The sequence below is a fragment of the Rhipicephalus microplus genome, chromosome 3 (genome assembly GCF_043290135.1).
Source record: "Rhipicephalus microplus isolate Deutch F79 chromosome 3, USDA_Rmic, whole genome shotgun sequence".
Classification (NCBI taxonomy): domain Eukaryota; kingdom Metazoa; phylum Arthropoda; class Arachnida; order Ixodida; family Ixodidae; genus Rhipicephalus; species Rhipicephalus microplus.
In genome coordinates this window covers 29,181,378-29,194,589 of record NC_134702.1, presented here as the reverse complement: position 1 = coordinate 29,194,589, position 13,212 = coordinate 29,181,378, and the positions used below count along the sequence as shown (strand labels likewise).

Genomic DNA, 13,212 nt, shown 5'->3' with positions numbered 1-13,212 from the left:
TTAGAAACGCCAGAAGATAATTAAATTTTTTATTCTTCGGCGCGTTCACTCTGTTGTGCACCGATTGAGCCAGATGCCGCTGCTTCGTTCTTCAACCCGTTGTTGCGAATGGGGTTAAAGTCTTTGCGTCTGTCCTCAGATATCCTGGTCACGGCACCATGTTTTAAAAGGACCAGAGAGACCGCAGAACCGATACGTCTTCGGTTTATTGTTGACAGAATGAGAATAAAAAAATATATAGAGCGTGCCCCTGGCCACTTCTTCTTCCTCGCCTCCGAGCTCCATCTTCAATCTGTTTTCTACACCTATGCCAGCAGAGCTCTCTCTTGCACAGAACAGAACTACTCGACTACCGAGAAAGAAGGCCTCGCCGTGGTCTGGGCAGTTTTCAAACTTCGACCGTATCTGGATTCAAAGTTGTCAGCGATCACCACTCGCTTTGCTGGCTCACTAACTTGAAAGACCCATCTGGCCGTTTAGCACGCTAGAGCCTTCAACTTCAAGAGTTTGATATGAACATAATTTAAAAATCAGGGAAGAAGCACACCGACGCAGACTGCCTCTTGCGGTCACCCGTCGAGCCTGCCGCCATTAATGACGAGTCCATGGACGCCACATTTTCGGGAGTCATAAATGCGACCACTATTTCACAAGAGCAGCGCAGTGACCCTGACCTGCTTCCGCTCATCAACTTCTTAAAAGGACGACGTGAAGACGTGCCGCGAGTTTTTGCGAGAGGACTGCCATCGCTTTGTTCAAGGAACGACGTCCTATACAAGAAAAACTTTTCTCCCAACGGCAGCCCATACTTGCTCGTCGTCCCTGCATCACTGCGAAAAAAAATTCTGGAAGCCTGCCATGATGAAGTCACCTCCGGTCATCTCGGCTACACTCGAACATTGTCCCATCTGCAAAACAGTTACTACTAGCCGAACTTACCTGCTGCTGTAAAACATCATGTCAGAACTTGTGCCGACTGTCAAAGACACAAAGCACCCCCCGGCAGGGTTATTACATTCTGTCCAAGTACCAGCAAAGCCATTCGCCCAAATTGGAATGGATTTCCTGGGCCCATTCCCAGCTTCTACCACAGGGAACAGATGGATCATTGTCGCCACCGATTACTTGTCTCGCTACCCAGAAACTAAAGCCATGCCGAGAGCCACAGCGGCAGAAGCGGCTCATTGCTTCATAGAAAACGTCGTCCTTCGGCACGGTGCTCCAAAAGTTCTCATCACGGATAGAGGAACCGCGTTCATCGCAGAACTGAGTCGGTTCTCAGGCTCAGCGGTAGAGCTCACCGGAGAACAACGGCGTACCATCCACAAACGAACGGACTAACAGAGCGCCTTAATAAGACCCTCGCAGACATGCTCTGCATGTATGTCGACACAGAACTCAAGAACTGGGATGAAATCCTGCCTTATGTGACCTTCGCCTATAATACCGCCCGGCAGGAAGCTACCAGAATGACCTCGTTTAGTTTAATACACGGGCGCGAAGTCACTACAACGTTGGACACTATGCTGCCGCACGAGTGTGACAACACTCATGCTGACACCGAAGAATTTGGTCAGCGTGCCGAAGAAGCCCGACAGCTAGCCCGCATGCGTATTTGTCACAAGCAACACAAAGATGCGAAACGGTACGACCTACGACTTAAATTGGTAACCTACACACCAGGTGACAATGTATGGGTCTGAATCCCAATACGTCGACGCGAACTTTCAGAGAAGCTATTACGACAATACTTCGGCCCATATCGAGTCACCCAACGATTGAACAACATCAACTACAAAGTTATTCATGACGTCAATTTCAGTTCCAGTTGCCGAAACCGCTCACCCCAGATCGTGCATGTTATTTGGATGAAACCCTACTTGTCCAGCTAACTCTCATTTGTCCTGTGGGTGCCGGTGCATATGTGCGTTTTTATAAGTAGAGCACCTCGGCTGCGGATCAGGACGATGCCATTTTTGAAGGGAGGCAAATGTCACGTGCGTCCTGCGAGAAAGATGAAGGCGACAGTGCATACGCGATCTGCACGCTTTTATGCAGAACGCAACAACGAGAAACAAGAGGAACTCTCTGGCGCGCGGTAAATAAAAAGATCGACCCGCTGCTGCCTTCTCAGCGTCTTCACATACGAACTCTGTCTTTACGTCGTGAAAATATTATTGCCTTCTGTAGTTTTATTTGTTTGATGTGTTTAACGGCAACAACTATCGCATAAGCTTCGTCGGCGAAAATTATTGTATCAGAGTGCAGAAAACAAGCTTCCAAAAAGGATGGGCTGACGACTCCGTACGAGACAGAAGTGTTGGACTTTGAAGCATCCGCAAAGAACTCAGGACGTGCATTTTGTTACCCAGTTTCAGTTTTACCTACGAGCCCATGCGGCAAGCCGTCTGATAACAATCTTTTTTTTTTTTTAAAGAGACGATCCTCCCTTTACTCCCGACTTCTTGAATAATGTCTCTCTGCGTCGAGAGCCCCCATTCCGTGTGCGGGGCAGGAGATGCAAGGTCAGGGTTGCAGCGCCCCTATCGCCAACGGGTAGCAAAACACACTCAGAAACCAGTGTTGCCAGTTCAGCCTATAATAAGCGAATTTGGGCTTGTTTTTTCAGCAAGACACAAATTTTTATAGTCGCATGTCGCGTATTTTTGGGCTTACCTTTGCTTTTTCGGAAAATAATTTTGTATTGCTCAGCACTCAATTTGTTATGAAATGTGACGAAACTACGCTTTCCTACACCAGTCAGTGCTTCTAGCACATTAAAACTTTAGCGCAAACACACGAGGACACACAAGAAAGGAACATGCTGGACCAGCGCAGACTAAGAACTGATCGTTATTCATTAAAAAAAAACACAAAATATACTCTTTTCACGCACCTTATGAAGACTGCACATGAGCAAATTGGCATCCTACAATCATTCACATAAACTGATAAGACATTCACTGTAGACCGTGGAATCTCCTATCTTGTTCAGAAACTGAAGAGGGACTAGCGCGCATGTCCTTATGAGACATGACGTCCTTGTGATGCGAGGTTACACCTTCTACAGTAACGTTTTATCTGAATGATTGTACGGTGCCGATTTTCTCATGCGCAGTGTTCATGAGGGGCAGAAAAAGAGTATATTTGGTGGCTTCTTAATGAATAAAGATCACTTGTCAGTCTGTCTTGGTCAGGTGTGTTCCTTTCCTGTGTCTCCGTGTCATCGTAGTACATTGCTATGGCTTCGAAGTGGTCAAATCACGGCAAGAACTATTGTAAAGAGTGGGAAAAGGAACCGCAGCGTAAGGACTGTTTACGTCCAGTCACCGTAACCGATATTAAAGCTGCATGCACTCTCCCGCTGAGCACCATCTTCCACGTTCGCTATAGCCTTAGGTTTCGTGGAGTTCGCTGCCGAGGTTTTCAACTGACCGCAAAAATGTTGCTACTATTCAACACAAGAAAACATGTATGGTTCTGCGGATGTGAATGCCATGGATTATCCTGATCTGCCAGATGTCGGAGACGATGAGTGTAAGGCTAGAAAAATGCATGCCTTTATTCGTGCACCTATTCTCCGACCCCCCCCCCCCCCCCTATAGAAACAATTGGTAGAGCTTCGAGATGCATTCGTACTATTCTCTTCCGTACTACAGCGTAATTTTCAAGAATAGGAACGTTTGTTTACCTTCCGCTTATTTTGGACTTATTCGTAAAAGCGCCGCCGCTTTTTTTTTGGGGGGGTTGACTGTTCGCTTATTTGCTCGGTGACACCTGACAACTCTGTCAGAAACTCTCTCATTGCTTTCGTGGCAGGCGAGAAGGCCATAAGAAAAGAAGCGCACGTGGCTGCAGTCTAGCCCCGGCCATGGTCTGGCTCACAATCAATTGAATCATGCCAAACTAAAGTAAATTTTTCCGGAACTACCGTAAAACCCTGAACAAGTACCCCTCCCCCCACCAACCTTACAGTGAAAGCTGATTTGACAAGATTTGCAGGGAGCCCTTGCTCAGTGATGGACCGAAATTCAAGATGGCGGTGGAAGAGGCACTAAAATAAAGAATGCACACTCGTGCTTCTGATTAAATGCCTTAGTATGTACGCATAAATTCACTCTTTTCATTATTAGCCCTCGACAGAAGATTCACACCACTCAATTAAACAGTGGAAATGGTGGGAGGGAACCAGCAGCCGCATATTTTAAATCTCCCAAGGAAGAACGAGGGGCAGCGCTTGATCAAAATTTTATGATATTTATAATATAGCTTTTCTTTCCCTAACATCAATTCCTTAATTTTCACTCTCATAATCCCCTGATAATTTAAAATACAAATTCTAGCCTTATTCCTGCCCAACTTTTTCTCCTTTCATTTATATTGAGGCAGAAGACAACAAATAAGGTTAATTCCTGCCGCAATGCAAGTTGTCCAGCTGCCAAAGACTTTCTCATTTCCGACATTATCTGCAGCTACACAAACCTCCCCGCAGCATTGAAACAATTGAGTGGAGGATTTTGAGTGTTGCAGCACACCACGAAAAGTTATACCCTGGCATTCTTCAGTTTCATAGTGACGCTGCACTTCAGTGGCAGAAAAAGCAGTGGCAGAGTTCTTGGAAAATCTGTAGCGATTCAACTTTTTTGCATGTGTGAAAACTTAATAACAACAATCTGCTCTACTCAGCTAGCACCAGCAAACAAACATCTTTGCTTTTCAATGAACCAATTCTTTCTCTCTTCTGCTAAAGCTGGATGGTTGCCAAGAAGCATCCAACACTATGACCATTTAAAATAACATATGAGTGAGGAAAGCAGGCATTAAGACAAATAACATGCATTGACAAAAAATTTTTTTTTTAATTATGAATTTACGAACCATCTACATGTCACCTTATGTCTAACTGAATGTCTGATCATAGCCAATGAAAAAAACTGTGATTAACAGTATTAGAAACTGACTGCGCTTTTGTATGAGACTCTCAAGATACTTTCATATGAATCTCTGACTACATTGAAACATGAATATTAAAACCAATAGTACAGAATAATAGTACTGATTAAAACCAAGCTTTATAACTACCAGTTTCACAAACTCAATGTGGTAAGCGTATGATCCATGCAATCACCGTTCTGCATTTTATGCATATGGTAGTTTTCCTTACAGTGTAATACTTACTCAATGATACAAAAAAAAAATGATTCCTTCTACTTTGATTCGACAAAAACATCACAATGTATACTTATACCTTCAGTTATGCTGAACATAGTTATTATAGAGCTTTAAATCAGTACCATTTTCAAACTATATATTTTTAACAACTTGTTCACTGACTACTAGCCATAATAAAACTACTCAGTAGTACAAATGATTTAATTACCACTTTTCATCTTCTCCAAAAAGAATGCTTACCCACAGGACTGAATCCCAGGCATGGCGACCGCATTTTCAATAAAGGCGAAAATGCTTGAGGCCCATGCGCTTACATTTACTTGCACGTTAAAGAACCCCGGGTGGTCGAAATTTCCCGAGCCCTCCACTACCGTGTCTCTCATAATCATATGGCGAGTTTGGGACGTTAAATGCCAATAATTATCATTATCCTTATTATTCTACAAAAACAAGTACAGTACAATTCACTTATAATGATATGCAAGTGCCAATGAAATTACATTGTTATAACCAATAATTGTTTTGAGTAGGTTGAGAAAAGAAAGACGAAAGAGAGGTCAAGAGATCTTGTTTGCATGCAAGTAAGGTAGTACAACTATGTAGGAAAGCCATAGTCTGTCAGGTTTGATTGCTTCATGCGAAGCTTGCACACATATTTATCAAGAGCATCAAGGTGTTTTCACGCAGCTGAGCAGGAGGACTTTTGCAAAAACAAAAAAAGTATCAGCCACTCAGCTCAGAGCGATGGGAGCACCTCAGTAGGCTGCTTAACTATGTCATCGCTCTCACCACTGTCAACAACATGTATAGGTACAACAGCCTCATCACTGATGCACTTGGACGTTTTCGAAACATCGCCCGCACGGAGTAAGTGGTCCAGACATGACGCATCTTCATTAAGCACTGACCACAGCTCCGGCCACTTCACATGCCTCTCCTGGCATTGCTTCAGAAGTTCGGAAGGAAAGCTTCTCCTCTTCTCGCTTCCTTGGAAAAGGCACAGTCGACATGTTTTCTAAGGGTGCAGATGGGGTGCAGGCCACAAAGCGGCGCATGCCGTCAGTGAGGAGAGCCATTTTCAGCACGTGATGCAGCCTGCTTCAATCACTATATCTAATATTGCAGTGAAAGAGCATCATAATTAATTCATTTTACCATACAAAAGTGGATGGTGCCATCGATGTTCAACGTTATATACAATATATTGTTAAAAAACAGGTGGACTCTACTATGCTGAAATCATTATTTTAGGGCAGAACAAGTCGAAGCGCTGCTCAAGGTCCTAAGTATACAGACGAAATGTAACAGAGCCATGGAATTAGTTTCCCCAAGTATTTGTGTTGAAATAATACACAGATATGCAATTCAGAACTGAATACTGTCTTATTTCAAGTCGGGTCTTTGAATAAAACAGTCACTATTTGCAACTAGAAGTGCTTTTCTAATTGTTTTTGAATTCTTTGAATGATTGACTTGCATGGAATACACCAAATTCATAATCCACAGGTGCAATGCTCTACACTACACTTTTGCCAACCTTATGGAGGCAGAAGTTATTGTTTAAATGAAAACTGTGTTCAATGTATGAAGAGGGGGCCGGTCTTTTGTACATGTTTTCATCACCAAAACCATGTCTACGCTTTCCATACCACAGTGCAAGTAACTGCGATTGGAAAAAACGCTTGATAAGATGACTGTGCAGCCATTAATTTAGAAAACTGTCTTACGCAAAAACAAGGCACGCAATTATCAGAAAGAGAAAAGAAAAACGACCATCCCGGCAAGCTTGCCATATGCAAAATGTGAGAGATGCATTTCAACACATTACTCAGCTGTGGTAGCAGTAACTTTCTTGTTAAGACCCAATCACACTCAAATTGCAATCTAGTATGGCATGATATAGTGGGTATTGCTTGGTACAACCCGTGTAATATAATGCTGCCCACGCATGCTCCCTTCAGAGTAAGTGTAAAAAACATTTCATCGCAACATCATGTAGTGATGGCCCCATCAATCATGACCATACCAACTACAGGGAAGTGCTCCTTTCATATATCTGCAGTGGGCACAGATGACTACCATTTCCTATTGAGTCTCAAACGTGTGCACACATGCTAGCTGGTTAACAGGACTGTCGTTTTGCACATCATTCGAAGAATGCACAATACCTCACATGCTCCAAAGGTCCAAATTATGTAAAACAGTCAGCTTATGAATTTATCATGCTGCATTTTTGCTTCTAACAGAGAGCCCCACAAAAGTGCACTGCAATGACAAAGCACGTAAAGAGTGTGAATGCAACTGGGAAGCAAAGAGCACCTAAGTTGATAAAGGAAATGGGTGTCCATTATGCAAAGAGATTTCAAATAATATGCCGAGTACCAGAAAGTGCTCCACCCACGATCGGAGCCGTTGTCAAAGAAGATAATGTCACAAGGCATCGCTGCCAATAAAATAAGCATGAAATGCTCTAATTTCAAGTACAACCATGCTGCTGAGGAATGAAATGAAAAAAAAATGTTTTTGTTAAGGTAGAAGCTATTTCCAAGTATTGAAACAACTCACAGAGAGAGTTGTGTCGTTGTCCAGAAAAGAAATTGGAAGCGTCTCCCTTAATTACAGCCAGCCCGCACAGCGAAATGGAGACGCAGTAAGCTTCGTCCAAAGGTTTTCATGACTTGCACAGTAGTGCAACGACGAAGACTGGAAATGTTTTTGCCAGTGCACTTTAAAAACATATCGCCGCTACCAGAGGCCCGGCACAACACGTCTCAACACTCACACAAGCGCATAGGCACGAAAAAACGGGTCAGCAATATGACGTGGGTGGCACAGGGCCACATGTCGCACGCAAGTGTGGCGCAACCTTACCACCGGCTCCACTTGAGGACACACAAATAGCCCAGATTTCGTTCCTGCCGCCCAGTCGTGGTGCATATGTGAGGCGCAATCTGTCAAAGGTGTTATCTTTGCCGTACTTCGGCTTGGGCGAAAATGGTGGAGGTAAGCACTGCTATATATATCTGGCCCTCTTCATCGCGACGATGCACATCTGTCGCGCTTCAACCCATGCGCCGCACAAAAAGCAAGTCTTTCATTTGCGCGTTATTTCTTTCTGGCTGTCTTTCACTCGCTTAGACACTTTTTTGAAGATTACTTCAAAGTAGATTTTTTGCCGACGTCCCCGGTGTGGTCTTGGATGAGGCTGTCCGCGATCAAAAATAACTTGGTCTGCGCGAGGTGAGGAAGTAACTGCATGCAGGTGAGAGATGAAAAAAAAAAAAATCGCGCATTTGCGTACACAGGTAAGGAATGTCGATGTGAGCCTGTATCGCATTCCCCGCGAACTGTCAATACGAAAACGGTTGCCGGTAATCACACTTTACGTTTGAGGCAATCGGGCGGGAAAACTAACGTTTCGTGGTGCAAAAAAGAGAACGTAGTGACAATGTAAAGAGAACATAGAGACAGCGATTCGTGAATGCCGAACTGTGACCAAATAAATATAACGAAAAGGCATTCGCGCGCCATTCGCGCTGCTTCGAGAGAAAAGAAACAAGACCTCGAAGTCAGATAATCCAGGAAACCAAATCACATCGTCGTAAAATAGAACAGCTAGACGCACGTAATGAATGACAGCCGAGAAGGTATCGGTCGCAGCTAGACACGACGGGAAAGTAACGGTGAGAGCATTGTAGTAGCCACTTTGGGTGGTGGCTCCAAAGCAAGTAGCACGGAAAATAACTTTGTTCCACACAAATTATGCAGTCAGCGAAGGAATCAATCATGTATTGCTTGAACTGCTGTAAGAAAGGGGCGAAACTGAACTTTTCAGTGTAAGTGGTACGCGGTTGGCAACAATTACGCAATGTTCCTCGTTGAAACGGCGTGCACTTGCCCATTTTATCTGAAAGTTAACTATCGTTGAGACATTCACTGCACGAGATGGCTGGATTTTTTTACGTTAGGCTTAGTTGTAAGCGCTGTAGTGTGATCCGGCCGAGCAACAGCCGGCGGCACCGGCGAAATGGCACGGGCGAAACACTACTTACCTTGAACTCTCATAACCATGCTGAGTCTTACGCTTGAGTACCACAACTGGTAAATATGTCAACCTGCACTCATATTCCAATCTTTCGGACAAACAACACGAGTTTCCAACTTGTCGGCTCCGCGCACCCGGTAAAACAGCGAGCAGGCAGGCAGAGACGGCGTCGTCGACGGCGTGGTTAAAAAAAAAAAAAAAAAACACTAGCCGCAACCGTGCGGAGGCGCTGCAATCGGAACCGCAATGTTTTTGTTTTTTTCGCTCGTCTCCTACGGTGCTTTGAAAGATTGAAGTCGTTGTTTGATTGTATGTGAGTGGTGCCAGCTGCGGTGAGTGCACGTAGACGAACTTGCGTTTCTTGTGAGAAATTCGTTCGAGAGACTTCGAGATTCGCCGTAGAATTTCGCCGAAGCCCCGAAGCCTCGCGCAGCCGAGGATAGGTGGCTGTGCTTCAGTGGCGCGCTGCAGGACGTCGTCGGTGGATATGTGATGACTGCACGAGTAGTACATGTATTGTAAATGGCCCTGTGAAGACGGTCAATGAAGCTTTGGTACACGCGAAATCCTCAAGCTTTTTGTGCGCCCCTAGTGCGTTAACACTAGTAGCGCACGTTGTGGAAACAACTCGGCCCTTTCAAACTGCGTAATCAACAAGCCCTGTGTCACTGCGGCCTCTCTATCCGTGTAGAAGAAAAACAAACGCAGGAACTCGTAATGGCTCGACGAGATTTGGACGAGACCGCAAACAGTCCGCATGTGGCGGACAGTGACGACAACGAGTCCGGGGAATTCGAAGGTGCCGTCGGCGGCGTAGCGGCACACCCAGCGCCGTCACCGTGGGCTACATTCCCGGATCTCATCAGAGTCCGCACGAGCCCGGGAGGAACGGGCAGTATGGGAAGCGAAGGTAATCATCAACACGGCGATGTGCAAGGCGACAACCCCTCGGGACCTCGAGTCAGGAATGCGAACCCGCCCGACGTCTCGCTGCACGCCCGCGAAGGTGCGCCCAGCGACGATGTCAACCTTCTTAATTTTATACCGAGCTCCCATCAGCGAGTCGGAGGCGCACTTCCCGACATGGCTGCCGAATCGGAACTCAGGCACACCATGCAAGCGTCGTCGTCCCTTTCGCCGGCAGCGCGGGAGCACATCGCCGAGGTGCGCCCGACTCTGCGCGGCTCGCCGCACGACGCCGGGTCGTCGTCTCGCCGGGGCGTCAGCGACCAACCCGGCACGTTGGCCAGCATGGCTGCGAACGTCCAAAGGAGTTCTGCGATGTGCCGTGGCGGCCGACCTTCCTGTGGCCGAGACAATTGTCCCGATGCCGTGGACGCAGCTGCGCTGCGGGAGTCCAACACCGCGCTCACGCGCCGTCTTACCGCGAGCGAGAGCCGCGTCCGAGACCTTGAAAGCCAGCTGCGCGACTTGCGCGAACGCGAGACGCGCAGCGAACGCAACTTCCAACTGGTATTGAACGAGCTACACCTCGTTCGCGAGTCTCTGATGGCCGTCGAGCATTCTTCAAGGACCCTAGCTGAAAAGTTTGAAGTGAACTTCGGGGCTGGTGTAGCCTCCGCAAGCGTCAAAGAAGGGAGTGCCAGGGCGACAGACGCGCCTCTTGTTTCCAATGTTGAAGACCGGCTGTCCAGCATCGAAGCTTCGATAGACAGACTTTGCTCGAGAATGGCAAGCCTTTCTGGTCGCACAGGCATGGATACAGGATCGAGCGTCCCTAGCCCTGCTGTCCAGTCACTTACTAAGGAAGAGGTGACGCAGGCAGTGCAGGAGGCTCTGCGGAGGCAGTCGACGCAACAAAAATCGCTGCTTGAGGACGAGCGAAGGCGTCTCATGCAGTCATTTGCCGAATCCTTCCAGGTTGCCATCTCCCAGTTCCTTCAGTCGCTGAACTCGGACAACTTGGACAGTTAACTGTGTTTGCGAACTGGCAGGTTGTCCGGTTTCTCTACCGTGAATGAAAGAAAAACTCTCTTGTTCTTTCAGGTATACTGTCACTTCACATGCAAAAGCTGTAGAGGCACTGAGTACTCTGCAACAAAGAGGTACACAGCTTGTAAATGTAGGAGGTTGGTTTTCTTCTGAACAGCATATAGTTTTGTTTCATGTTAGCGATAATTCCAGCCAATTGCACAGCAATGTCTTTGTAAAAGAAGGAAAGTGGTTTTGCTAAATTAAAAACAAAGTATCCATGGGAAGTATTGTTTCTTTTGGTGAAGCTGGTGCACTTGCAAAGGCAGATTATCAGTCATTACATCCAAGCTGTCTTCCAAACTTGCAGCTATGCACTCTATGGTATTCGCCAGAGAGAAACAAACTAAAAAGCGCCATTTGTGGCTCTTCTAGATAATGAGAGGTAGCCGCCAAGCACTTTTCGCCAGCTTTATCGCAGCCTGGTGATTGAATGTGAATACTGACATATAAATTCAGCAGCGCTTCAAAAGGACCAACCAGACACACTAGCAGCGACAGTTGCAGCTTTAAAACACATTGTTTTGGTACTTAATATGTGCACATGACAGCACTTTTATGAATGTTTCGTGTCCATCCTTCCTCACTTTGTTGGCAGCATGCCGGTACCTTTGCTCTTGGTGCACTTATTAGAGCACATTCATGCCCTCAAAGCACCTGCATGATTCATGTATTTAGGGAGGTGTTTGCATAGCTATAACAACATTTCTAGCTTCGAAATAGGCATGTTCGCTAAAATTTTACTGTGCTTACTGAAACCTCTGTCAGTAAGTACTGTTAATAAAACAATTGCATTACAGTGCACATGCAGATTTTTTTTATGTGCGCATTCAGTATTTTAACTTCAAGCTTGAAAGGATCCCCGACAGTCAAACTTTTGTTCCACTTCTTTGCTGTTTGACTCCTTTGAAACGCCTGCCTAAAATTGTAAGAAACTAGCACCCCAAGCCGAGGAGCACCTAAGTGCATGTGCACTTTAACTTTGGTAATGTTGACAGCTGTTTTCAAATCGGGGGCCCCCTGTGCGGTGTAGAGTGAAACTATGTGGGTTTGGTACCACTCCGGCTTGTTCAGAACGTGCCCCCTCAGGAAAGAAAGCATTACTAGCATAACCAGCCAAAATCACCCGACAAGAGAGTGAAAAGGGCTAGGAACAATAGCCCGCGTCAAGTGGCAGTCATGGTGTTGTGCATGTCCCGCAACTCTTCTGTGACATCGACATTACTAACCTCTCCTGTGGGTTGTCACGTGAGGCCTTCGTATACATCATAGTAATGATGATCTCGGAAAGTGCTGCCAACTCAGTTGAGCACACGCGCTTACTTTAAAACCAAATTGAAACGTCCTAAAAGTTATGTTCGCCACTAGTAACAGGCCAGAGGTGTTCACGTATACAGGACAATCGAACTTATTGAGGTTTCAAGTTTCGTGTTGGGGGACCTTTAACGCATGTCGCTCGTTGCTTGAGCATGCCATGGTGAAAATGTCGAGCGGCTGTAGTAGGCGCTACGCTTGTAGCGGTGGACGATAAAGAATAGAATCAAGCCAAAGAAATCTCTGCATTACACCGTTGTGCAATAGTGGCAATTTCTACCTTATTGTTTTTCTAGCTTGTTATAATAAATCAAAATCTTCAGACTTCATTTCAAATACAAAATGTTATCAGGTCAAAACAAAAATGTCAATTGCAAAAGAAACACGAGTATTAGTATGCGCTACATTTCTCGTTCAAAATTCTTTTTATCTGTTGTATCTCAAAACACTGTAAAACAGCATTTTTACTGCCAAGATTAGGCTCTCCATGCTGTAGATGATAGTGGAATAAGAGGAGAACCTCTTCCCATTTCCATGTTCCAATGTGTTGGAACACATTTGTTTGACTACGCATTAGGTGAAAAATGCAACAGTGCCCAGTCACGTTTCATTCCCACCTAGTAGTAAACATCTGCTGCGAGTCTGTTCGAGCGTTCCCAGGTATGAAACAATGATAGTTCTCTAGCTAA

At 45.6% G+C, this 13,212-nt stretch overlaps 2 protein-coding genes across 2 annotated transcripts in view; one reads left to right on the top strand and one right to left on the bottom strand.

Moving 5' to 3' along the window:
• The window catches only part of LOC142803658 (uncharacterized), a 73,887-nt gene extending 64,488 nt beyond the window's left edge, over positions 1–9,399 (bottom strand). The window contains exon 1 of the mRNA XM_075889151.1: positions 9,225–9,399. Coding sequence (XP_075745266.1) covers positions 9,225–9,243 — 19 coding nt within the window. The 5' untranslated portion in view covers positions 9,244–9,399. The remainder of the gene's footprint in view (positions 1–9,224) is intronic.
• An 80-nt stretch (positions 9,400–9,479) lies between these two features.
• Positions 9,480–11,430, top strand: LOC142803659 (uncharacterized). Its single transcript, XM_075889152.1, has one exon. The coding sequence runs from the start codon at positions 9,935–9,937 to the stop codon at positions 11,150–11,152; it is 1,218 nt and encodes a 405-aa protein (XP_075745267.1). The 5' UTR covers positions 9,480–9,934; the 3' UTR covers positions 11,153–11,430.
• Positions 11,431–13,212: the final 1,782 nt, after the last annotated feature.

Bases quoted from the DNA above. Each gene is read 5' to 3' on its own strand.
- LOC142803659 (XM_075889152.1), top strand. From the start codon at position 9,935: ATGGCTCGACGAGATTTGGACGAGACCGCAAACAGTCCGCATGTGGCG.